The sequence below is a fragment of the Toxorhynchites rutilus genome, chromosome 1, assembly GCF_029784135.1.
Source record: "Toxorhynchites rutilus septentrionalis strain SRP chromosome 1, ASM2978413v1, whole genome shotgun sequence".
NCBI classification, from domain to species: Eukaryota; Metazoa; Arthropoda; class Insecta; order Diptera; family Culicidae; genus Toxorhynchites; species Toxorhynchites rutilus.
In genome coordinates this window covers 133,594,620-133,622,153 of record NC_073744.1, presented here as the reverse complement: position 1 = coordinate 133,622,153, position 27,534 = coordinate 133,594,620, and the positions used below count along the sequence as shown (strand labels likewise).

The following is a 27,534-nucleotide window of genomic DNA, read 5'->3' as shown; positions in this document are numbered from 1 at the left end:
AGCTAGCCACAAATGGGGCTCATTTCTTTCATCTCCTTCCCTCACTCCTCGCCCGAAAATCAATAATTTTGCGAAACATTGTGAAAAAAATAACCGTTTTCGCACACCTTCCATCAAGTAATATCAACCAAACTGTAATCGATAACTCACACGATATTAAATTTTCATCTGCTGTCGAACTGTATAGTGAAAAATGTCAGGAAACTCGAGCTAGTGCCCTGAAAGTTAAATTTTCATTTTTCAATTTTCGACAATGGTTTAGTTTGTAGTGGTGAAAGCATCGTTATTTTTTCGACACTGATGTCAGACAATATGAGAAAGGTGTTTTCTGACTTTAAGGGGATGAATCAAAAATCAAATTTCTCTTTTATGTTCAAAAAACCAAAAATACATGCAAAAAAAAAAAAGAATAAAAACATTATTTTTGACTCGATTATACACAGTGAAAAGAAATCAAAAACTGTACATAATCGAGTCCGCCCTGTATATGTGAGATTTTTGTACGGAAAATTTTGTTCTGAAAACAAGTGTTCTGCTCGTTACATTGTTGTGTGTAAATTCTCGCGTTTGGCATTATCTTGAGGTGTTTCTAAATAGAAAAAAGTTTGCAGAACATGTCAACCGTGATAGTTTACACACAAAAATGGTGCAAATGGTACACTAAATATATTTTTTCAAAGAAAACATAAAAAAGTTGTTGTTAGAAAAAAATTCCCGTGTATCAGTGCTCTTCTTCCGATGTAACTTGTTGTTGGTAATCATTTGGACTACTCACATAATTTTCGTTTAGAATTACAAAAAACTGTTTTCAGGAAAAACGAATTTCAATTTTCAAAATATGTTTTCTCAAAATTTTTTTTTAATTTTATTGATATTTTTTAATGAAAGGTCAAACAATTTCTTATATTTCATTCTGTGATCAAAATTATTTAGGTCTTATAATTTTTGAGTCAATTTTTTTTTTGAAAATTAAAGTTTTTCAACCTTTTTTTGAAAAATATGACCTGAAAAAACTTTTTCCCTGTAAAAGTGTCCATTTTTCGATTTAAAGATAACTTGTTGGAAATTGTATGGGCTATTCATATATATTTATTTGAGAATTTAAAAAATATATGTTTAAGGAAATGAATTTGAAATTTGAATTTATTCAACGTAATTTAAAAAAAATGTTTATAAAAATTTCAACGATTAACTTCATTTTATTCTTTGATCAAAATGTTGTAGTTATTATTGTTTTATAGTTAGGAAATTTTGTAAAAAATATTATATTAAATATTACTACTTTTCAAAAAGTAGTCTAATTCCTTTTTGGAGATTTCAGGTATGTAATGTTGCGTAAAGTATCAATAAAGATCAAATCAAAGATTCAGTGTAATCTGAGATGCTGCTGCCAACTCCTAAGATGAACTGGTATGAAATTCGTCTTATATCCTACACAATAAACATCGTTTCAATCAATCTCTATATATGTATATATGCAGCGATTGGCAAATAAAGTGCTCACTAATTTTTTTCATTTCTTTCAGTTTTCTAGCTACAAAAATAATTAAACATGTCGTAGTAATTCTTTAAATCTGATTTATTATGTTCATGATGCACTGAGAAAAATAAAAACGCCCACTGTGATTATCGATATATTTTCGATAAGTTTACATCGTGGCACCCTCCTCCAATTGTTTGTGTTTTGAGTATTTTGACACTTCGAAACAACCGGCTTGGCTCTGGAGCATTTGTGCACGTGTTCGCACTTCGCGAAAATGGAGAACGGCGGAGTACAGGTTAGAGGTGGGCAAAACGGTTCATTTCAGTGAGCGGCTCAGAGCCGCTCGTTCATTGAAGCGAGCCGGCTCATTTGAGCGGCTTTTTTTTTGAACCGCGGGTCTTTTTTGAGCCCAAACTCTTTCAAAAAGTAGCTCTTTTTTGAGCCGAGACTCTTCCAAAAGGCGGCTCTTTTTTGAACCGCGGCTTTTTTTTAACCGAGACTCTTTTGAAAAGCGGCTCTTTTTTGAACCGCGGTTCATTTGTAAAGAACCGTGGATCGTACGCTCGTTCTGACGAACCGGCTCAAATGAGCGGCTCGTGAGCGCTCGCCCATCTCTAGTACAGGTTCTCATTTATGAATTCAAGAAAACCGCGACGTGAGGCGAGTTCTAAGTTCTATCAAAATATCCTCAAACAGTGTTTCACAGTAATGTTTTAGTGGTGGGAAACGGCATTTTGATCAGCTAAAATGATACGATCAATCAGTGGTTTATTTTATCATTCTATGAAGGACCTAGAAATACTACACGAGGCTTCGAAGGTGATTTTATTTCTCAGGCACTGGAATGGGTAAAAAAAATCCTTCAGATAAATCAATGTCGATTTTCTTAACATATGGCGGACCGCTCACGAGTTTTCTCGTGTTTCGCGTTCCGTTTGTTACGGATGGATCACGAAATAAGCAGTGTTTTCTACACTTGATGGTTAAATCCTTGGTTTACCAAGAATCTAACAAGACCTACCGATGACTCGCCTTCGTCTCATCCACACTGAAGGAAACGATCTAATTCGTGGAATCCGAGCAAATGAAGCGTTCAAGTTTGCCCTAAAACGTGTGGTCCTTAATGTGTTAAAATTAAACGGTTTTAAGGATCCAGTTTTTTTAGAAGCATTCTTCCAGTTTATTGAAACATATTATTGGCAACCCTGCTTTGAAGTGTGAATTTTTTTTAAACCATATTCTTGTTCTTACAGTGATATGCATAAAAAAGCCCGTCTTGCATACTTAAAAACATTTCTCAAATTTTGGACTATTTCATCAAAACTTACTACCGTAATTCAAAAAAATCAACATGGAAATCCGATTTGTGTTTTTCAGGATTATTTGCTGCCAGATCCGGAAGGGGCCGTAGTCAGAAGACCGATAGTCGGACGGATCAACGAATCATCCGAGAAGTGAAGAAATCTCCAAAAGTATCGTTGAAAGCCATTCAGGAACGTCATTTGCAGGCTACAATCAAGCACGGAAGAGGCAACGTTATGGGGATGCTTTTCCTGGGCTGGTGTTGAAAATCTGGTGCGAATTCACGGAATCATGACAGCAGACGTCTACATTGACATTCTTAGGGACAACCCGAAGGGATCGCTTCCAAAAACTGGCCTACGAAACAGCTTCGTTTTCCAACAGAACAACGACCCGAAGCATACTGCTAAGAAGACCAAATTCTATTTCCTTTTACGCAAAATAAACCCCCTAGAATGACCACCACAAAGTTCTGATCTCAACCCGATTGAGGACCTGTGGTAGAACCATTCTCGAAACAAAGTGGTGAAAGATGCCACTAATAAGGACACTTATTTCACGGCTCTCCAAAAGGCGTGGAATGAAATCAACTCTCAGCACCTCCAGGACTTTGTCGATAGTGTGCCTAAACGTCTTCAATAGGTCATTGGAGCTTCAGGAAGCCACACTAAATATTGGTCCTTTAAATGTTATTGCTTTTATTGTGTGATTGGTTATTTTTATACTTTTATACTTGTTTTCTATTTTTATTTTACGTGCCATAAAATTGCTATTTTTACCTTTTTTTTTCAAACAAAATTGAGAAAATCGTTATCTTTGTTTATATCGCTTTAATATCGATTGCTAACAATACCGCCCAGCTCTAACTGTCATAAAATGAAGAAATGAGGGGTTACTCAAAGTTTTTGAGTGGTTTTAATATTATTTTTGGGGGGTCGGATTTTATTTTTGTCAACGCATATTTGCACACATTAAAGAAGACATGTAAGGGAGTAAATAAAAACTAACAAAAACTGTAGAACTTGTTAATTACTAGAAAGAGTAATAGTTAACAAACAATTCTATGAAATTACGGTGGTAGTTTTTGATGAAATAGTCTATAAATTGAGAAAAGTTTCTAAGCATCCCAGGTGAGCTTTTTTACGCCCATTATTTGATTTTATGAGATGAATGCTCACAATAGGAATATATTACTTCATGGATAGCTAGCTAAATTATTATTGAATTCAACAACAACTAATAAATTTGTTATAAGTCTTGTTTATATTCCACAATCAGCTGATGCTTGCCACATTAATTACGTAGACAATGATATGGTGTGTAGCATACGCACTTTCTGTCCAGGATTGCTTCCATTAATCATCGCTTGCATTAGGAAGCAGCAAATGGTCATGACGAGCATCTGGGGTAATCTGAGCGAGACAGTCTTAGTAAACACTGCCACTAACCATCTCGGACATTGTTGCCCAAGAGCATTAGCAGATGCACCTGAGAAGTGTAATAATTAAAATGTGTCCCTTCCACAACCCACTCCGTCCCGACTTCGTCTCCAGTGGTAACCGATAATAATTTAATCAATTAAAGCTGGTTCTCCATCTTGTTCGGACAGCAACCGGAAGAAGGTTGGCTATCGCAGAGGGAAAAACTCGCCCTCCATCGGCTCCTTCTCCTCCTCCTCGTCCAAAGGGAATTCAGAGCGGAGCAGGCGAGCTAACCAAGCCGAGCAAGAAAGCTATAATTCATGTGTTGCAGGTGTACTCGTTGGAAAAGTAATTAAAATCATTTCACTTCATCTGTCTCCGGTGTTGCCGGAGCCGATTGGCCAACCACAGGATCCGCAGGATCGACGAAGCAAATGCACAAACATTATTATGAGATGCGTCAGGTAATAAATATAACAAGACGGAGGGAAAATCGTCCCCGAGATGAAATACGAGTTTCTGGGGATGATTTATGTCGTACTTTGCCGGTGTTTAACTATGCGCGCGCCATCTTTGGGGCGTGTTTTGATAAATTAAAGCGCGCCGGGGCGAAACAAGTAAAAATTGTTAAATAAAATGTCTCCCCTCACGCGTACCCGCGTGGAATTCAAAATGACTTCAAATATATCCTGAACCCTTCCCCTTCATTTCGACTGAAGCCATGTACCAAATCCCCCCTCGACTCACTCCTGTAATGCTTAATTTCTGACTGGTAAACTAAGCGAAACTAATTAAAATGAAAAATAGCTACGCCAACGCACGGCGCCCCTCTTTCGCTCTCCGCCATGATTATCCTTTCGGGGTCTGCTCCCTACCGGTGCGCTCCAATTAATCGCAAAGTTAATCACGCGCGAAGCACTTCCTCCTACGCCTTCACCGGGCCCCGGGTCTAGATAGACGCCATCGCCGCTGACTGGAGGGGCCGTGAGCTATCTCAAGTGCCACCGGAGAAGATAATGGATTCGTACGGAAAGTTTTAAATTTATGCTTTTTACGCATCGTTTGTCCTCGAGAGTTCTTTTTTCTTGTCTGCTGTTGCTTGTTTCATCGATGGAATCGAGATGGCGGCAGCCGATTGGGTGGAGAAGAAAGTTTTACACGAGCCTCAAGTGCTTCAAGTTTGATACGACATGCTTGGAATCGTCAACTAGGGCGGAAGGAGGTGGCACGGATTGGGGATGTTGTCATTTGAGTGTCGAACAAAGAATGACGACACTTGGAGTGACTTAAATTTACTGAAGGTAATTTTTTTTTATTTTGGTAGGTATTGGTGTGATGGTCAAACACTGGCAGAAATTCTCCATAGATGAATTTGTTTCCCTGTTCCCCTACCCACCAACCACCCCAAAGGAACAGCCCATTATCCGGCTGACACCGACACCGATGCCACCGGTGAAACAGAATATGGAAATGAGATTTTGTTGACAAGAATATCCGGTCCGGTCTGTGCAGGTCGCACACATCATATCTCAGTTAGAGAACAGCACCTATATGTGTATGAGTATACATAGGTACAAACGTACAAATGCATTATGTATAATAAGCCAAAGCCGTCGCTTGTCTCCTATATCCAGCAGACAAAGGAAAGCCCGGCCTAGGGTTTTGCGGTGACCCTACCTCCTCTTATTCTGGTCCGGTGGGAGTGTTGGTCAGTGGAATTCTGCACTCATTGCATATGTGCCCACGGGGTCTAGAGGTGCTCCTTCTGGATGTGTACCAGGATGTGCTTCACAATTTAATCCCGTGCGAAAGCCTGCTCGTGCAATCGGCCTGTGCCCAACCGGAGACAGGTGCCAAAATGAAGATTGCTTACCGCCGGCCGCTTCTCTTGTTTTGAGCCGCCACCGCGGCAGTCCGGCAGAGTCTCATACGGCGATAGTGGATATAGAGCTACTAAATGTAGTGGGACCATATGGAGCAGAACACATCCGGTGATCACAACGCGGTGATGGTTTGAACTGATTTTAGGAAGCACTCACTCGCTGCTAGCTGCTAATGCTCTCAATTGCTCGTAGATATGCAAATCGCCGTCCGATCGCGATGGCGGGTTTAATGTGGGCCGTAGAATAATGGGGATTCCGGGGCGAATTGACAGATTTATGAACGAATATGAAACGGTGGAGGACGGCGGTTGAGCGCGAGAGTGGAATGCGAATTTTCGTTTCATGACAACAGCATGGAAAGCAAAATTCTGCATAGTTGTACTGTTCCACTGATTGTAATGTGGAAACCAGTACTGAGTGGGAAAACGAATGTAACGCATTCAAATGAATACCAATACACAAATAACTGAAATTTCGGTGATTTTGTGCATTTTATTTTTTGGAGTTTGAAAAAAAGAACATTTCAATTCAATTGTAAAATGCACCAGCAATCAAATGTTCTGCTTTGAGGTAATTTTCAATTACACACCAGCAAATTTTGCTTGACATATTCTTCTTCTTAAATGACGCTAAAATTCCTAGATGAACTTTCACTTTTCAACATAATATTACTTGCATCATTTTGATTAGCACTTAGTTGGGATTTATAAGTCAAATAACGTTCCTTGAATGTATTCTGATTTAGAAGTTCAAGAATACGGGTGTCCAGTCGGAAGAACTTTCTCCGACGGAAGAACCTCCGGCCAGAAAACGGGAAACGGGAAACACATTTGGCGGGTATTTCAACAATCATTTATCGGATGTCGAATTAATTGACATTCCATATTTCGCACAATAAAGCCTAACCAAATAGAAATAGGGGAAGGTTTAAATGATGCGTTGTTCGGTTTTCAAACCATCTATATTGGAAAAGTCACAAACCTGCAACAGTGTGTGTAGTCATAATTTTTAGGTGATTTTTGAAATGCTATACAACTTCGTGAGAAATCAACAGTTGAAGATGGGATGTTCATCATTTTAAAGCCTCAACTTAAAAGCTGGAATGATAATTGCTCCTCTAATTTACTTTAAGCTTTGATCGTTCGGCTATAAACAATGGCTAATCGTATCAATATGAAACGTTTGCAGGGGTTTAGGGGATACACTAGACTAAAAAAAATACCCGCAAACATACTGCACTATTTTCAGAATTATAAAAGATTTTTTATACAAATGCCATACAAATGAAACTCACATTTCTGCATTACTCGAGAATTAATGAAGCTAATGAAACGAAATTTGGCATGTGGACGTTTTAGGGTGCAATAAATGTTTCTATGGAGAGTGACAAGTTTGCGATTATTGATGATTCGGTATTCCAATTCAATTATTCGGACTCATTTAATGAATCATTTGCTTGGCGCGTTAGTTTGCTGAATCAAACGCTGGTTCAAAGATGAGGAGGAATACTTGGTTGCTCTTGAATAATGTAGTTATTGAACATATGGGAATGTAATTTTATTTCTTCTTACTAAAAATGACTCTAGAGATAAAGCATGACTATCATGAGTTTAATAATTGATATATCGCATACTCTTGTACTTAGCTCTGTCTTACTCGTTCCTTCCCATTCTCGTGTAATCGATATACGGGACATGAGGTTTGATATAATTATTTAGACATAAACTGGTCAGTAGCGTCGGTCAGAAGCATAATTTTCATATGAAAGATCTGATGAGTTTCAAGGAATTTGCATAAAGCAGAAAATGATTCAGTTTTTTTTAGACGGATATCAAAATTATGGAAAAAGAACTAGAGAATAATTATTAAATTAATTATTAATTTAAAAATTTTGCAATGATAGACTCATTTTTTCCTTATTTGAAACTAAAATATTCTTTCATTCAAAGTATGTCTTCAACACAATATCGTTGAAAATATCTATTACGATAGCTTATTCGATGTAGCTATCCTGATTCGGGTCTTGTCTACCAATTGCGAATGTTTGAATTACAAAAACCAACTCTACAATGTTGGAAAAACATTACAGTTATTTTTTTTATATTCAAAATATCAACAAATCAATATTATACATAGTCAATCAAAATGACCGTTTTGGGCCAGTGGCCTCCATTGCTCCATGTCCAAGTCTGTTAGTCTAATCCTTAAAATAGAAACAAAAATTTTCTATTCATTTAGGACAATCGAAATTAGACCTTTCGCCATGTTTCAATTGGTCTACGAGAGCTAAATTTTTAGTCCTCAATTACACCCCTAGCGCATTCAGCGAATCCAAATAAACAAATTTACGTCCTCTGGATACGTCAGGATTTCGTTCTAAAAATGCCACCAAGCTGGTAAATTGCTGTTTGTTTATCTTTTCATTCTCAAAAAGCAAGACATGATTCAAAATGTTAGCAAAAAAGCTAAATAAATCCGAAATTAAACTTACTCCATTCCGAGTGACTAGCTTTCACCATCTAAAACACATGTGACAAATATACTTGTTGTTCCCCGTGACGTGACAGTATCGTGGTATCCATGATAACACCGAGTTCATCAAAGTTGTCACGACGGATGAATTCTTCCGGATTCTTTCTACACACGCGGTGGCAGCTGTAATAACGTATACAAATTCACTTCGTTTTCACCGTGAAGTGACGTTCGTGATCAGGCCCTTTGTTTGTTTCTGCCTCTAAAAAAAGACAAACAAATGAAGAGAGCGTATTTTTTTTGGGACAAATATCAATAGCTTTGCGAAAAGTTGAATGCAAATAATGCAAATAATTGTCGAACTATGTTTACCTCTATCTATAAAGATAAGAAAGTTATATTTTTTATTCCATCGACAATTTAGTTTTTTTTTTTGTTTTTGAAATTTTTTTTCAATTTTTGTCTAGAAAATAACTGTCGAGCTCTAAATGCTAATTTACACTTAAATACATCTCCTGGCCAATTGTGCACTGTAGAATCAAGTGAACCGCGGATAATCGGTTTTAATTACTTTGTAGGGTAAGTTGGGGTGATTTAGTCATACGGGGTTATTTGGACCACCCCTTTATCTCGAAAAGTACGCTCAACTTGGATTTTTTCATAATGTGATCTACTTTAATTGTTGAACTATATGTATCTAACGTAAAAAAAAAACTAAAACGAGCAAGCACTTTGATTGTCAGAAAATGTAAGGTTCTTCAAAATGTCCAGCTTCTTGGTAAAATAAAACAAATTATATTTTTTATGTCCAAACTTGTGTTATATATATTTTTTACGTGACCGGAATAAATCGCAGCAGTAAACAACTGAAACAGAAACAACCACTTAGAAAAAGTGTAGTAGGCTAGAAATAAAACATCATGTTTATAAATGCCTAACATTTCAATTAGAAACTAGCTGACCCGACGAACTTCGTCCCGCCCAAAATAGATTTTTTAATTTTTCAAACATCCACGTTTTCTTACTAAGTGAACGTTAGTGAGTCCAATCACTGAACTCTTCATTAATTGATTACCCTTTGACCCTTTACAATTTCCTTTTACTATAAATTGTCTAGTACTTCTACAAAAATTCGTCCTTATAATATAAAATTATTTTCAGACACAATTCTCGTTCAAGATTCTTCAATCATTTGGAAATAACATGTTTCTCCGTTGTATGGAATACATGTTTGATGCAGAGAATATTATAAAATAAAGACAGCTCAAATGGGACCATTCCTTCCTCGGGTTTAGGGCACATTTGGCCATGCATTTTTGTTTATATAGATAGAAGATATAGGAATGCGTTATTCCGTCTGAAAATCCTTTACCACTTTCGAACAAAAATCAATACCGTTAGTGCCAACATCAAATGGACCAACAACGCTTAGCTAATTGTAGAACATATGGGAATTCAATTTTCCGAATTTTCCGATTTTTCTCTACGCTATATTGATCTACGGGAAGAGACGAATACAACGAAATATAGATGACTCTAATTGAACCATTCCTTCCTCGGGTTTTGCGCTTACACACATTTGGCTTTCCATTTTTATTTATAGATATAAGATATGGAAATGCGTTATTTCGCCTCAAAATCCATTTCCACTTACGAAAAAATTTCAATTTCGATAGCGCAAATATCGAATGGACTAACAACGCTTATTATGATGTAATTTTCGAACATGTGGGAATTCAATTTTCCGAATTTCCCGACTTTCCTTCAGAGTTTTCCGAAAAATTTTCCGGTTTTTCTCTCCGCTATATTGATCTACGGATACAACAAAATACAGGAGGCTAAAATCGGACCATCCCTTCTTCGGGTTCTCCGCTTACCAACAGATTTTGCCTTACATTTTTATTTATATAGATACAAGACATAGAAATGCGTTATTTCGCCTGAAAATCCATTTCTGCTTACGAATCAATTTAAGATCAATTTCGATAGCGCAAACATTGAGTGGACTAACAACACTACAGACACTACACCCCCCCCCCCCCCCTCTTTAAGGGGGGGCTGCCATACAAATGAAACACAAATTTCTACATTTCTCAAGAACTAATCAAGCAAATGCAACCAAATTATGCATCTGGAGGTTTTAGGGTGCAATAAATGATTCTATGATGGTTAGATACTCCTCCCTGCTCACTAAGGGGGAGCCGCCATACAAATGAAACACACATTTCTGCATTACTGTCTGCCATGCAAATGAAAAAATTCTGCTTTACTCGAGAATTATTCAAGCAAACGAAGCCAAATATGGAGGTTTTAGGGCGCAATAAATGTTTTCACGGTGATTAGACACTCCACCCCATCTCTAAGGGGGAGCTGCCATACAAATGAAAGACAAATGTCTGCGTAACTCGAAAACTAATCAAGCAAATGAAGCCAAATTTGGCATGCGAAGATTTTAGGGGGCACGAAACGTTTCTATGGTGAATAGACACACCTCCTCTCTCTCTCTCTAAGGGGAGAAAAGGGGAAGGGTCTGTCTTCATTCTAACATATTTTCTGTATCAAACATTTATTCCATGTAACGGAGAAAGATGTTACTTGCAAGTGGTTGGAAAATCTTGAACGAGAATTGTGTCTGAAAATAATCTGATATTATAATGATGAGTTTTGGTAGAAGTACTACGAATTTTATTTAGTAAAAGATAAATTCAACGGGGTCGTTTAGAAGATCAATCAATGAACAATTTTGCGATTGGACTCATGAATTTGCGCTTAGTAAGAAAGCGTGAACGTTTGAAGGTATTGATAACAAAAAACAAATTTTGGGCGGGACGAAGTTTGCCGGGTCAGCTAGTATTTGATAAAATAAGAAGAAATCGACTACATCTAGTTGACAACAATATTGAGAAGAAATAAAAAAAAGATTTCAAACAACACGGAGTTAAAGTATTTCAACAATAACTTAAAAAGTTCGACTTCGCGCTTTGTGCTTCTCATTTTTTTGTCCAGTGAAATTTTCAATGATGATGTTGTTCCTGAAATACTTCATTCGGGTTTCCTTTGTAGTTGAACCTCGTTTCTGAAATGAAATCTCGAGTTTGAATCAATTACACTTTGAACACGTCACCATGTGCGGATACATTGCTCTTTTGAAGGCTCAAACACACTAAGTTTTATTTTCTAATTTGATGTATAGCTTCCAAATTTTTTTTTTCGTGCACAAATCAAGGACGAGGTGATAAAAACCGATCCACAATCGTTTCGCATATTTTTAGTTGTGCATTTGAAAAACTTGAGCAGCCCTCGTTATACAGGTGTGTGTGTGTACGGAATGTTTTCTATGTTTGTGTTTTGCAAGTCGATTATTATAAACGATATTGATGTGTCCGGGAACGTCTAACGAAAGCTAGAAGGTCAGAGGAGTGGCTAGAATGTTGAGCTACATTCGTTTCCTTCCCATCGAAATTGTTGGGAATAAGTTGGGAATAGCCAACCCAGCTACCAGAAAAGTGAAGGTGCAAGATAAATTTGAGCCTAAAAAGGAGCCAAAGTTCTCGAAGAAATATTTATTACAGCTGTGGAATAAAAAGTGAAATATTTGGGACAATTGCTACTGTTATTCAAGATATTGAGGAATGTTTGTTGCTATTTGTTGTATTTGAGTGGAACACAATTGTTTTGTACTGTTTTGACCAGGTCTCGTTTCAAAAATGGCTTCAGCATGGTATGCCACAAACAATATGGAAGTCATACCCAAAGACAATAAAACCTCTCCAGTCTTGCCAGAGCTGCTCCCAATTCAAAAAATATTGGGCAATCGTTAAATGGAATCTCATGAAAACGCATAAAAAAGGTTAGAAACGAGAAACAGTGAAAAAAATTGTCGTTCATCATCAAAGGACGGCTACATCAACGGTACAAAATTTGATGAAAGGTGTGAATCGCAAAACCCGACAGCTCGCATTAGGAGAAAAATGAAGCCTCATCAAACAGTTTTTCTGTATTCAACCTATCCCTATCTTCGAAAAAATAAATAAATTGTAGATAAACAAAAAAACCTTAATTTAATGCTTTGACAAAAAAAAATTCATCAATTTCAATTTCAAAAAATTGCCAAAATCATGTGTTGTATTTAAAAAAATCATATTTAATTTTACAAATATAAGTAAACAGTAAGTTCAAATGTTTGCTGGCAAATTTTATATACACGTAGCCTAGTGTATTCCCAAAACACACGTGAACGATTCATATTGATACGTTCAGCCGTTTTCATTAGCCGATTTTTCAAAGTTTGGTTTAAATAAGAAAAGTCTTTAATCTGCTTGACATGGTTTGGACTTTTTTCCAAGCTGACATTCAGTCTGAGAGAAAGAGAGGTCTGTTACATACAACGTACCAACATAAAACATTTTTTCAGACTCTTGAAAAGATGCTTTTATTTGTTCATTTCACCCTTTAGCACACGAAAAAGAATTTTTTCTGCATTTTTCTTTTTCTGCCATTTTTCTGTCAACGCTAGTTAGGGAGTAGCAACAGCAAACATCAATATTCTCGCACAACCTGAAACACCCGCTTCGCTCCTGTTCCAACGTGTTGCATTCCAGTGTCTACCCCTTTGCTCGGTAATGAAACACGCTGTGACAGAAGCGATTAATTTTTTTTTTCAGTTCTTTTTAGAACTATTTAGAGTTATCGTTGTGGACTTGTAAGTTAAAGCGTCCAGAGGCTAGTTTCCACCACACCAGTGGTTGTGTGAAGCAGCCTCACAATCCAGCCGACCTGGATTCAATCCCGAGTTGGCATGGTTTGGGATTTTTGTTTTTGTTTGACTACAACTGGAAGTTGACATGAGAAGTCTACTTCATACATACAAACATTTTACACTCTTAAAATTAGAACACGGAGCGGCAGCAAGATGCTTTTGTTTGTGCATTTGCCGCTCGAACACAATAAAAAGCACCTTTCCCTCCAAGGATGATATCTTTTCTGCTAACGCTAGTTTTTGGTGTAGCTGCAGTATGGGTGCATAGAAGAAAAGATGCACTACGTGAATTGGTAATAATAACACAAGTTTCGACATATGGCCAGCTTGTGTATTGTTCTCGCAGGAAAAAGAGTAAATCGTGAATCAATCATCTACAGTTGCTCTCTTTTTTTTGTGACAAGAGGTGAAACATGTGCACGTTTCGAAAATGAGAATTATCATCTCGAGTCCTTTAGTCCAACTACACTTGCAACAATGTTTTTTGGCCTACTCTTGATCTTGATCACCAGATCTCCAGTGGTGCAGACCTGTCCGCAGTGCGTTCTTCTGTTGTCATGATGGAACATCATTTCGCTGGTTCACCCATTCGTGTCGTTTGGTTTTATAGAGCTACCTTCAAGCGCATTCATTTTCAAAGATCCATAGACATTCGAAGTTTTCATTGCTGTCAAACGTTTTGCAACAATTAATCGATTGATGTTTCATATTTCATACAGTTCTATTCCATTTCATCCCATATTATTGCTTGCTTGATCGCAAGAATGGTTCCAATTCATCCCACATTCTTATTACTCAGTGTTAATTTCTTTCACGAATCAACTTGAATTCAAGAAATTCTGAAATAATATCCGAAGTAATAAACTTCGGGTTTTAAACGCGAAAGAAATAGACCCCGTTTTCATTTCAATTCTTATTTTAGTCTTATATAAAAGTTAGCTAAATTGTTGTCCGATATGTCGACGATATAGGAAAATATGGGAACATACATTATTGTCAAATTTGATAACTTATAGTATGTCTCATAAAATGTGAAAGTTTTATTTACTCATTTTGGGTTTATTTTTGTGTGTATAGTCTCTGATCATCTGTCAAGTGATGTGAACAATGCAGTAGTACAATGTATGTTATATCGCTAGAAAGTACCCAAAGGAGAAAGTGACCAGTTTGCTTCTCGCGTAATAATCTCCACAGCAAATTGCGGCAATCCTGTCGGAACATGTCCATGCAAACGGGCCGTAGACGACCAAGGTCCGCACGCACTGCAAAAGTGATGAAATCGGTTAAGAAGAAAGTGAAGTCCAGTAGTGTCAATCCGGAAGCAAGCTAAAGGAGCGAATATCGGGAAATCCTCCACACAGCGATTGGTCAAAGATGACTCAAAAGCATCGTCCAGGGCTAGGATGAAGTACCATTTGATGACGGAACAGAATGCACACTGTGGCTTGAGCGCTCGAAATGATTACTGTCTCAGCTGAAATTGAAGCAACCGATCATGTTCTCAGATGAGAAACTTTTTTCGAATTCTCGAACAGATATCAACAAGCACTGACTCTCTCTCTCTCTGAAGTCATGGTATTTGGCACAGTTGCGTCCAATGGATTGAAGATAGCTCCTGTTTTCAGTCTACATGGACATTTTTTAGAAACAAGTGCTTCCGTATATTCAAGAAAACTTTGATAAACACCATACTATTGTCCTCCAACAAGATGGAACATCATGTCATACCTCTAAACGTATAACCTGGCTGAGAAGAGCATGTCATTCTGTCCGAAAGATATTTGGACTCCAAACAGTTCAGATTTGAACGACCATTCGAAGCGAATGCCTGCGGATTCTCAAACCCAAGTGTCGGTACTGTGTCAAGGCGTGGGCTTCAATTTTGTAAAGGTATAATTAAGAAAAAAAAGGTGGAAATGTCATGTGATTATTTCGGAATTAGCTAAATCATAAGCTCTGAATAATTAAAAAAGTTTTTTTGTTCAGAGGATTTTTGCATTTTTTATGGGTTCTAGGGGAACCCGGGGCAAGAGTGCCACCTTAAGCTAATACGCGTTGTTGAATGCTCTTTTGTTATATTTTTTCCATTTTTTTGCTGGTTTGTTCAGTTATACTCCTATTTAGGTGTAGCTATGCATCAAATTGTTCAAAAGTTATGTTTACTATGAAAATGTTTCATTTACAAAAATGATGTTTTTGGCTTGTATTTCTCCAGTACGGGGCAAGAGTGCCAATCTTATAAAAATATAATTTTTGATGAAAAACGCACTGTGAAATTCACGGTGGTTCCAAAGAACGCATACTCAAGTTCTGGTGGCGTTCACGAAAACCGGCAAGTCAATCTTCTCCAGCCAATTTGGATGTTTTGTCGAAAGAGTGATCTAAATTATTTCACTCTGCGATTTTATACCCTAGGTTCGGGATGTCGTGTGTTGTCAGCTAACTTCTGCATATTAAGGATGTGACTGACGAGTTACTCCTCCTGTTGTTTAGAAAACACAGTTTTAAAACGGTCTAACTTCAGCACATATTTAACCAATGTTCTTTTGTCAAACTATATTCCTCCACAGCTCCATGATTTACAGAATGTACGGCAACAACCATAGTTTCCATCTGCCACTGGTTTCGGAACGAAATCTGTTCTTATTTACAAACCATGACCCCAACAAACACAACCACGATTACACTATTTGCGTTTGACGGATCGAATTCGAGGTTACGACTATGGCATTTTTACCCCGGTAATAATGGCTCCTTTTGCCCCGGAAGTTGAGAGATAACAAATTTATTTTTTTATTGAAATAAATGCGTACGATTTAAATTAGTTCATACAGTAAGTTGAAGAAAAATGATTAGTCTATTTGTATTTATGGGTGGAGTCATGCAAACATATAGAAACTGAGGGTATTTCGTTAATTTGCGCCTGTGCGTTCTTATATAGATTGCAGTTGTAAGAAGCTCAGTTAGTATTTATCTGTTTTCCAATAAAAAAATATTTAAGGTTCTGGCTGATAATACGTGAGATATATGCAGTATCTGTATAAAACAAAGTTCTATAATTTTTTTTATCTGTATTATAGTGACTTTCAACTCATTTGGCTGGTTCGTCACTTTTACTTCCATTTTTGGAAGAATGTCGGGAGTGAGAATTGAACTCGTGACCTTTAGCGTGAGAGGCATGGATGTTACCACTACGCCAAATCGCCTCCAAGTTCTATAATTGTAAAAGATGGAAATAGGCAAAATAATCAGATGGACACTCTTGCCCCGGGTTCCCCTAGATTGCAAAATTGTTGTCGGCTGTTACAAAGTTCACATTGACATTCAATGAATTTTGAATCAGCAACTGTTGATAAGAAAAGAAAACACTTGACATTGATAAGTAACAAGATAAATTGGGAGTGACAGGTGCAAACAAAATTCATTTAATCCCAACGGAATTTCTACGTCATTCTGTAGACTCCGGCCTACGGATTCATATTTCCACAAGAATCAAACAAACCACAGGTCTACGAATATTTCCGTAGATCTGGCACCGCTGCCCAATCGTATCGATTCCCCAGTTGGAATCATCTGATTTGTGCCGTTTTTAATGGTGATAAAATTGTAATTTTATGCGCGACACTTTGTTTACTTGCCCCTCCCCGCCGCCGTCCTGCTGTCGGAATGTGAAACTGATTCCCCGTTCCCCGGAAAACTCTGGAACTGGGAAAACTGGGAAAAAGCCATCGGGAGGGCGACTTGACATCTAAGCGATGTTATTGAAAATTTCGCCTTTCTGGGTTGCCTTGGCGGGTCCCGGGATTACGTCTCACACACCAGGGGGTGACATAATAATGTATGCAGATTTGTATGTTTTTGCCTGCAGACGATTCGGTCGGATTGGATCCCTTCCGCCACGCGGTGTGAGTTAATTCAAACTGATGAGGGTTATTTGAAAGGGAAACTTATGTTTTTTTCTGTTCCCTTGTTCCCGACGACGAGAAAATAAAGCTGTTTTGTTGTGCGGCGCGTTATTGGTTTCGGATCAAATGCACAATGAGCTGTTGATATCCGGTGGGAGTCGATATCAATCCGATTGTGGAGTTCACTGAATTTCAGGAGTAGGTGCATTGTAAGTCAGAGAAAAATGACGCACCAATTGCAGCTGTTGAGTCAGATCTTACGACCCAATCCCGTTACAGTCCCGTTTGCGCTGTTTCCGGTTCCCCGAATGCTTGTCCCGCATCGCAGCAGCCGTTTGGAGAAGCAATGCCACAACTTCCAAAACGCACTGCCACCACTATTCCAAACCGTCCGTATGTCTCCGGTAATCCGACTAGATTTATTGTCTTAATCATGTGAGGATTAACTTTATACCGTTGAAAGGACTACGCATGTATATTTTAGCATTATGCTGTGTTTATTTATACCTTTGTGCTATGCTCTCCCCGTCTGTCTGTCTCGAGATCAACCATTGGCTGGCTAAGGTGAGCACACAGATTGGGTTGGTTCCCTCGCCCCCCGCCAAACTGCTGTCGTATTTCTTGAGTGTGTAGCACTGCATTCCGGGGGCTTGTGACACTCGTGAAGAAAAATAAACGTTGAAAGGTAAAAATAACGACAGTTGGCACTCATGGCAGCAGGGTCGTTCCCCATCCACGGATGCATCATGATTCGTGTGGCAGTTTTGCTTTCTGTTGATGAATAGTTCAATATCATCATTTTTCGGGATGCTCTGGTCGGAGGTTAACAACTTCGTTAAATTGCCATAAACTTTGAATAATTATCGGACCAAGACACTTGTTTGAAGATGTCATAGAATATATACGAGGGTACATTGTGTCAAATGCTTGTCACTTTATGGGACATCGAGGTGTCAATTGATGTATTGTAAAAAAAAACAAATATTTTAAAACTTGGTTGCGAAAAAGTCTACTAGTTCACATGAAAAAATAACCTGGCAACATTGTTCTCGATCGGAATTTAACATTGCGGAGGTGTTTCCGAGATTGCTGCCAGATGGGAAACGGTTCGCCGATGTTTCTTCCAGTGCATTCATCGGATAATATCCCTTTCACTGCGAAAAGGCTAAAATATGCTATCCTTTTGTACCCCGTGAGTGTGGTGATAATAATAATAAAACTATTATAGAATAAACGTTTGTCATCCCTTTCCCCTAGCCAGGGATCGGGGATGAAACAGCAAAAGGGGTTCCTGTCACCCCGTTGGATAGAAAGTTATGAATAACAATATTGCGTAACATATGATTATATCGCAAACACAAGGGGCCGAGGGAGAGAAGGGGAAACGACGAATCGGACGGGTTTTAATAAACCATGAAAGTGCCACTTTGACGAAAAAAAAACACGCTCCACTTACCCTAACGCGGGCCTCGGTCAGGTTCGTCCACATGGCGATCTCCTCCCGGGTTGACATATCCGGGTAGCGATTCCGGCTGAAAGTTTGCTCCAGTTCGTGCAGTTGCTGGGAGGTGAAATGTGTCCGCTGGCGGCGCTGCCGTTTGTTCTTTTTGTCGTTCTTGGTGCCCTGATCGGCACCGGTGCCACTGCCATCGGCCGCTATCGTCGTCCCGGGTGCGCTTCCGTTGTTGTCCTCGTGAGACATCCCACTGCTGATGTTTTCCGTCTTCACCGAGGTCGGATCGACACGTGTGACTGCGGGGGGGGGGGGGGGAGAATGGAAATAAGAAACCAATTAAAACTTTGTCAATCAATAGTTTTGCGAAAGTTTGAATATGTTTTGCGCTGCCTGCCTCCAATGGGGTGTTTTGTTTTGGCGATTCCGGAATAAATTGATACCTTCATTACCGAATTTGTTTGCGAACAATGACAGCGTTTTATAGTGAAGACAAGCTTTTTTGAAAAAATAAAATGATGAATGAAGGAAGCAAATGGTCATTCGGGGCAATTCATCAAATCCACCGTACAACTCGATACGCGTGTACTCCGATTCCAGCGAGTGACCATTGCCGTCATCGGTTCCCCAATATTTCGCCATCGACACATTCCATCCATTATACAATTCAACTGTCAAATTTCGCTCTATTTTCCGCTTATCTCACAAGACAAACGATGGTTCCCCGAACCATCGCTGCAGCGGGCAATGTTTGTTTCGCCCACCCGGCTTCCGCGAAGGTATCTTGTCCCATCCTGTCCCACGATCAGCTGCCCAAAAGCAGTGATTGATATCCACGACTGCTCGCTTGCATTCCCGTTGACAGTACAATTGGGCATTCACCTGTCGTCCGGCTTGAGCATATCGGGTGATGGAATTACCGTGGGGTGTGGCGGAGAACGTGATGTGTTGTTTGTGACATCTTCGGGGCGCGCGATAACCGGCCTCCTGTACCGATAGACTGCCCGGTGGTTGCCACCGGGTGACGTCTAATTAGGCTTCGAGGAGGCGACAAGTGTCACTTTCATTCGGCAAATTTGTCACCCATTAGGGCGATCCGGCAGCTTATGGTAATTAGCATTTGAAGTATCGTTTTGTTCATTTGTTCAGAGCGAATAGGTGAGGTCACTTGATTTGTGTCGCAACCACCCGTAGGTCCCGTAGGTCTGGCCGCCTGTGACTTTTTCTTGTTCCCGAAATTGAAGATGTTCATAAAAAGACGACGCTACCCTACGATTGAGGAGATAAATACGGCATCGAAGGAGGAGCAGAACGAGTATATAAGTTGGATACGTTATCAGCTTAGAATTGAAAACCGTCTTTGGACCTTTAGACCGTTGCTAAATGTAAGAAATGTGTGACATCAAACAGCCATCAAATGCAGGAGGGACGATCTGTCAAAACAAAACAAGGTTTACCCTAATAGCTCGCTCAAGTCTGTGTTGTAGAAATTTCAGAAGGCTCACAGCGAAGCTAGGATAGCTGGATCAAGTTTTCTTTTATGTATTTGCAATGACGATTTCCTCCAGGCAGCTCGGTCTCTGTTAGGGACCCGCCGCATGTGTCGTCAATTTCGACCAATCAAAAGTGGATATTTCCTTTAGGATAGGGGTTGAGATTTTTCAATTGTTCAATAGTTAGTTTCATGACATAAATTATTTTCTTCAATATAACAAATTGTTATGGAGTGCCGAAATCGATTGACGCAAAATTTTCATCAATCCATCATGAAATGACTTAGCAATAAGCGTTTTAAATTGGACAATTTTAACGATGTGCTCGATTTTTGATTTTCAATTTGTACCCCAATATGCTCCCGAAAGACGTAATCCTACGTCAAAATGATTCGGTGGACATTTTATTTCACAATGTGTCATTCGCGAGGTATATTCATTTTTTATTCTCTTCCATCACATCCAAATTGATGAATCAATGCATAGCTGCAGCTATGCTGAAGCAAAACAGACTATTTCCAGGTCGAATTGATAAAACCTCGCGCTCGCGCTCGACCACAGTGATACCACTTGCATCACATGCGAACCGCATTGCATGCATGCGTCGTCCACACCGCGGACAAGATACACAAACTCGCGACAGCGATAGATAAGCAAACAAATGTTTACAGTACTCATAACATCTGTAACCAGGCTTCCAAAACTCGGGCCCCTACTTGAGATAAGAGACAGGTACCTACATATCATCATTGCGCATTGCTGCAGTCGAGTGACGGAGGAAGGTGACATTCTGGCGCGCAGTTCCGAAAGTACATGCCAATAGCAACAAAACAAAAAAAAACTTTTAATTGAAAGAGAAACCCTGATGCTCTTACCGTCGTTCTTCCGGTCCCGGCTGCTCCGATTCCGCGTCGTCGAGGACTGGAAGCCCATCTGCGTGTGGTCAATGCTGGTAACGGCTGACATTGCACTGTGACTGTTATCCCGGAAGTCGCCAGTCTCGGCCCACACTGCAAAAGGTAGAGTAGAAAAAGGAGAACTTAATGAGTCAGGAGTGCATTAAGCGGTGCGATTGTGAAATTGTTGAAATTTTGCTGGTATAAAATGCTGGCTCATTCCGGATAAGCCACCTTCCGTAAGGCGGAGTTGCTCTTTATCGAGATGCTTGAATGAGATAAATCGATATTTATGGTTTTGTGGGTTTGAACAAAAAAAAAGACAATTAAAAACTGTCTTAAATGATGAAGATCATATAATTGTTAAAAAGACATTTTTCTCACTGCCGATCCGGCAGCCATAAATTTCCTCGAGCAATTCGAGCCGATAATTGCGCCGTGTCAGTCGCATTTTCACACTGCGTCGACCATGTAAACACACCAACCAAGGAAACTACCCGGAAAAAGTGTCATTCTCGAGCAAAGAACCGATAAATCCTCTCGGCGGTGATGGCTACTAATAGGCCCATCAGAATGCGCCACGTCTAACCGACGGGGGAAAGAGTCAGAAGATCGTCGGTCGTCTCGTTGCATTCTGCGCGCGCGATACCGACGAAGTGTCAACCCAGGAGGAGGAAGAAAAAACACAATAAAACATCGTTGATACTGAAGAAGCGCACAAGGGAAATTTTCCCTGGAACTGCGAACGAACATCGCTGACAAGTGTTAAATGACAGTCTTTAAAATTTTCTACAGCTTCTGCTTTGTGGATGAGAGGATGAGACTCATAAAAAAAATCATGCGTGTGCTCTTGTGTTTGGCTGCTGCGGGTTTGGAAGGACTGAAGGAGGAAGCAAGAGAGGGATGCCGGGCGATAATTTGTAGTACCCGTGAATTTACATAAATTTTAACATGTTTGTCTTTTTCGTCTTCCCGGCGGCGTCGGCTACGGTCGGGTCGCGTCTTGTTATGGGAGAAATATTTCACGGACCTCCTCACTTTCTCTCTCTGACTCCCAGTATTTGCTGGCTGGCGGCTGTCAGTTTCGGGTGGTTCACGGCTTGCGCTAAACATATGTGTGGTTTATTTGTCACATTCACCGGGCCAATGTTTGTGGAAAATGGGTGGGAATGGATGATTTGATTCGTTTAGGACTAGAATGGATGAGGGTCAAACATTGAGATTAACAGATTGAACGCATTTTGTCTAATGGCGTTATTACAAATTGGAGTTGAACGAATACAGATTGCATTGGAATCATTCTGCTGACTGTGTAATGTATGTGAGTGAAGTTCAACCAAATACTCGAGAGATACTGGAATCCTTGTAGTACCATGTTGCACGTTTTCGGGTAGGTAAGCTGCAACAATAAAGGACGATTGTGGTACTGATCTTGGCCTTAACTGATTCTGTACAGATTCAGATGCAGAGGTCAGACAAGGCTATTCCTATCATATGGTCGGTGTTAAGTCAGAGGGGACCAAGTCGCAAAATTGAAATTTTTGAGTTATTGATTGCATTTGGTAGAGCATTAAGTAAGCTACATGCCACATTTATCGGATTTCGAAAATCTTGCATACAGCAGGAATAATTGAACGAAATTGGCATGATTGATTAACGAAAACCCCTCATAATATACATTCAGAGCGGACCTTGTACCATTTACCATGGCGAAATGGCTCTATATCAGGGGTGGCCAAACTTTTGGCCAGTACGGGCGACTAATTGTTCAAATCTTAGGCCGCGATCTACCAACGTTGACTGTATCACGAAGTCATTAGAAAATGAATGTACTACTAAAGGGTATGTCACATCAAATTGCATCACGGAAAAAACGCTGTAGAAATTCGACCAGTAGACCGATCCTTTTGAAAATTTTAGACAGTAAAATAAAAACTATTAAACAACTTTTGGCATTTTCTTTTTATTCATACTTCGAGCCCAAGCCCGTATGCTCGCACCTTCCTCTTTACCCCGTCCATAAGGTTCTCTACAACGTCAGGTTGTAGTTTTTTTTGAACAGAAATCCATTTTCTCTTGAAGTCCGCCTCCGATTTGACAACTTTTGGGTTGTTCCGGAGGGCCTGCTTCATAATCGCCCAATATTTCTCTATTGGGCGAAGCTCCGGCGCGTTGAGCGGGTTCATTTCCTTTGGCACGAAGGTGACCCCGTTGGCTTCGTACCACTTCAACACGTCCTTTGAATAGTGGCACGAAGCGAGATCCGGCCAGAAGATGGTCGGGCCCTCGTGCTGCTTCAATAGTGGTAGTAAGCGCTTCTGTATGCACTCCTTAAGGTAAACCTGCCCGTTTACCGTGCCGGTCATCACGAAGGGGGCGCTCCGCTTTCCGCAAGAGCAGATCGCTTGCCACACCATGTACTTTTTGGCAAACTTGGATAGTTTCTGCTTGCGAATCTCCTCCGGAACGCTGAATTTGTCCTCTGCGGAGAAGAACAACAGGCCCGGCAGCTGACTAAAGTCCGCTTTGACGTAGGTTTCGTTGTCCATTACCAGGCAATGCGGCTTCGTCAGCATTTCGGTGTACAGCTTCCGGGCTCGCGTCTTCCACACCATGTTTTGCCTTTCGTCGCGGTTAGGAGCCTTCTGAACCTTGTATGTACGCAGGCCCTCCCGCTGCTTGGTCCGCTGGACGAATGAACTTGACAACCGACATCCCGGACCGAACTTCTCGGATCACGTCTAAACTGCTTAACTACGCGCTTGTGATCTTTTTCACTAACGGAGTATCCATTTTTGCCGTTCTTCACCACCATTATAACTCGTATGTCACAGACTGTGCGTGTCTTTGTAATTTTGCAATTTTATGCGTTAAAGTAAAAAATATATAATTAAATGAAAAAACTCCACAATTTTTAGTTCATCTTCATTCAGTTTGTCATAGTCATGTCAGCTTCCTCAAAACAAAATTATTGAGTCTGTGCGACCGAGACTGTAAGAGGATGGTTTGAAGGAAAAACATAGGTCATACTAATAAATATTCAAAGATAAACTATTTTATAAAATAAAAATTATTATCGGTTACTAAATAATAGATAGTAATACTTATCTTTATTTTCTGTTCTGTCATCAATCAATATCGTTGATTTTTTTTAAAGAATATCATCCTTTATGAACATGCAAGGCAATTATTTTCCGTTAAAATACACCAGAGATGATTATTGTATTCCTGAATAACCTAGAAGTAAAGGGTAATCTATTGGCGACTTGACACTTTTGTGTCTTCGTTAGAACAAACCCATAAAACATTTTAATGATTTATCAAAGTCAAAACGTTAGCCAAAATGAACATTTTCATCTTGGTGAAGTAAACGTACGAGCAACACTTAATAATTGTTAAAAATTACTACCGAAATTCGGAGTCGGTGGTTGCAACTTTTTAGAGCGCTTACTCCAATTTTCGGCCGTCAAATTGACTCAAGAACTGAACTTACTTGACCATATGATGCGCCGAAAGTCCCATTGGTCTCTGGCGAATCTTGAAGAGAATGAAGATTTTTATCGCAAAATCATCTTCAGTGATGAGGTATCCGCAAAAAAAACTGTTAGAACATGTACTTTTAATGCCGAAGCAGTGCTTGGGCCGTAACGGTCGATTCGATCCCTATAACTATCAAACCGAGCAAATATTCATATTTTGTAAATCGATAGAATGTTATCGAATCGAGTTATTTCTCGAACGTCGGCGAATTGCATATTTTATAACATTTCTGGAATGTTTCCAAAAGCAAAACATCAGGAATGCAACAAGCAAAACAAACAGCTCGAAATATTATGCCGGAAGCTTTCATCCGACTGTAGCTATAACAGTTAAATAGAGTTAACGAGCAAAATTCTGTTCAACTTGAATTACATAATAGAGCCCAATATTTAATTTTAGAAATTTCTAATTTCTCATTTACTAGTCGCTCTATTCATGACAATATCTCTTGAAAGATTACATTACTTATCATAGTTTTGTAATTAAGGTAAAAATATTTCATTAAAACTCGCGTTCGCAGTCTTCAAAGGCGAAGTTTTCTCAAAAAAATAGTTTATAATAATTATAAGGTTTCGAAAATGAATAAAAACAAAATTGTGTTTGTTTACGGATGTTTCCGGCATTTTCAATTGGTCATTTTACAAGGAGTACCTACGCGGGCGACCGGTAGACCGCGGACTACCGTTTGGCCATCCATGCTCTATATCATGTGCAGACAGAGTGGACCATGTATCAATCATCTGTTTATTGAATTTAAACCATTATCAAGCGCCAAATACGAACCAACAAAACTTTTTCTTGAAGCTATATAGGTACCCTGTTCAAATGTGCTTGAACCCGTTAGTGTAAAATGTGCACATTCTGAGTATATTAAAAAATAAACTTGGTCCACTTGGACTGAAATGCTGGTCTTCAGTGTGAATGATCGCAAAATGTACTATTTCAGAGTGCGATTTGACTGTAGCGATGACAATGAATTCGAATTTGATGATTCTATAGACGAATACAGGGAAACTTCGATATAACGTACCCTCGATATAACGTCACTCAATATAACGTACATTTTACCTCGATATAACGTACACATTTCCAAAGTGTAAAGGAAAATTTTTTTCAATATTTTTTTTTCTGATAGAACAATGAATTATCTTTATTGTGATGCTAAAACAAGTTTTGTACCTTCAATCAATTCCGAAATACAGCTGGTTTTGTGATTCCGGATTCTAAATGAATCAAGTTTTAATCAACAGTACGAAGGGAAACATCATGAGAAAGGCTGGCTTCGTCTTCTGATTGAAGTTATTTATTAACTTTACTAAAACAGCAACACAATAATGTAATATAGACTACATTTGTGAGTACTTTATTATGCTTAGATATAACGTACAATTCGATACGACGTACAATTTTGAAAGTGAAATGTACGTTATATCGAAGTTTACCTGTCTAAGATGATTGAAAATGGGAAGTTTATGCTTTAACATGTTTGCCGTGCAATCGTATTCATGCATGTAATAGATGGCAGAGACTATTTTTCTGAACGCAACCATATGTTATGTGATTTATGCACACCCTTTCTCGCTCTAATTCTCATAACAGAATGGCACACTTTGACTCACAACTGTTAATTGAATGAGAAATATTTCGAAATTGTGACTTTTTTAATGATTTGGTTCACAATCATCAAAAAAGTCACAGGAGGGTTGTGTGCGAGACGTGACCGCATTGTTGACGTAGAATTCCGTTAAGCTATCTGTTGTTTTGAATATGTTTGAAGAATTACATGGTTGAACTCTTCGATAATAGGGGGTCTTCGTAGCCACTTGGTTACGCGTTCGCTTACCAAGCGATCGATCGTGAGTTCAAACTCAGGGCCCTCAATTGACCATCTTTGTGTTGTTATAGAATAACGACGTCCACGCAACCATCATCAGCGATGGAAATCGATCCACGGTGGAACAAAGATCGATTCATCCATACAACTGCTCTGCTCTGCAAGAAACATCGGGCTGCTGTTCTATAAATAACCCAACAATGATCAATATCAACTGTCTCCGCTGTCCGGTCTGCTGAACAATGGAAGAACAGAAAGAATACCCTTACGCCTAAATGGGTACTAATGTGTAATTTACCATAATGTAATGGAACAGAAAACTTAACGCCTAAATGGCTACTACTAACTACTGTGTAATTCACAATTTATAGAAACATAAACATATGTACATGTACACGATTAAACCCGGCTCTGTTACAGCTAAATGCTAATGAGCCTAATAAATAAATGAGATAAAAAAAGACGGGTGGGTAATGTCGGGGACATAACCGGAGTGACGTAGGACTATACACAGGGGACAGCTTTTGTTAAATATATATTTTAAATATATTGTTTTATTTTCTTCTCCTACGTGAATACCTACCTATCTACCTGAAAAATGGATTAGTTTACTGTTTACTCTTTATGAATATGTTGATGGTTCTGAAAAGAACCTTTGGTGTTGTGTTTTTGTTATCACTCGATATTCCCATCTTGTTCGGTTAAACCTTCCTGTTTAGCTATTGCGTTTGCCACTCGCCACAGCTTTCACAGTTGGAAAATTTCTTCCCATCCAGCTTGTGACATATTGTTCAGTAAATTACATTTAATGCGACGTGCCGGAGAAACACTTTGCCACTCACTGAAACTAATTGTTGCCTTGATGAGCGCCGAACCGAAGCTGCTCTGTTCTTGATGCGGGTTTTCTGATTGTCGTGAGCAGCTTTGCAAGCCAACTCGAGCACTCCGACGGCCGAAACTCTATAATCGCTGTTAGGTATACTAGTGCTCCGGCACCAATCCGTTCGGCCTAGTTACCCTTGCGGAGCAATCAGTGAATGCGACCAACAGGGAAATGGAGACCTGCACGGTTCGAGTGAGACTTTGCCTTTCC

The 27,534-nt window shown here is 39.2% G+C and overlaps 1 protein-coding gene across 1 annotated transcript in view; it reads right to left on the bottom strand.

Annotated features, from left to right (window-relative positions):
- The window catches only part of LOC129762932 (pituitary homeobox homolog Ptx1), a 149,687-nt gene that overhangs the window by 44,739 nt on the left and 77,414 nt on the right, over positions 1 to 27,534 (bottom strand). Inside the window, exons 3-4 of the mRNA XM_055761563.1 lie at positions 21,047 to 21,181; positions 18,682 to 18,977 (exon numbers count right to left, since the gene is read on the bottom strand). Of these exons, the coding sequence (XP_055617538.1) occupies positions 18,682 to 18,977; positions 21,047 to 21,181 (431 nt within the window). The remainder of the gene's footprint in view (positions 1 to 18,681; positions 18,978 to 21,046; positions 21,182 to 27,534) is intronic.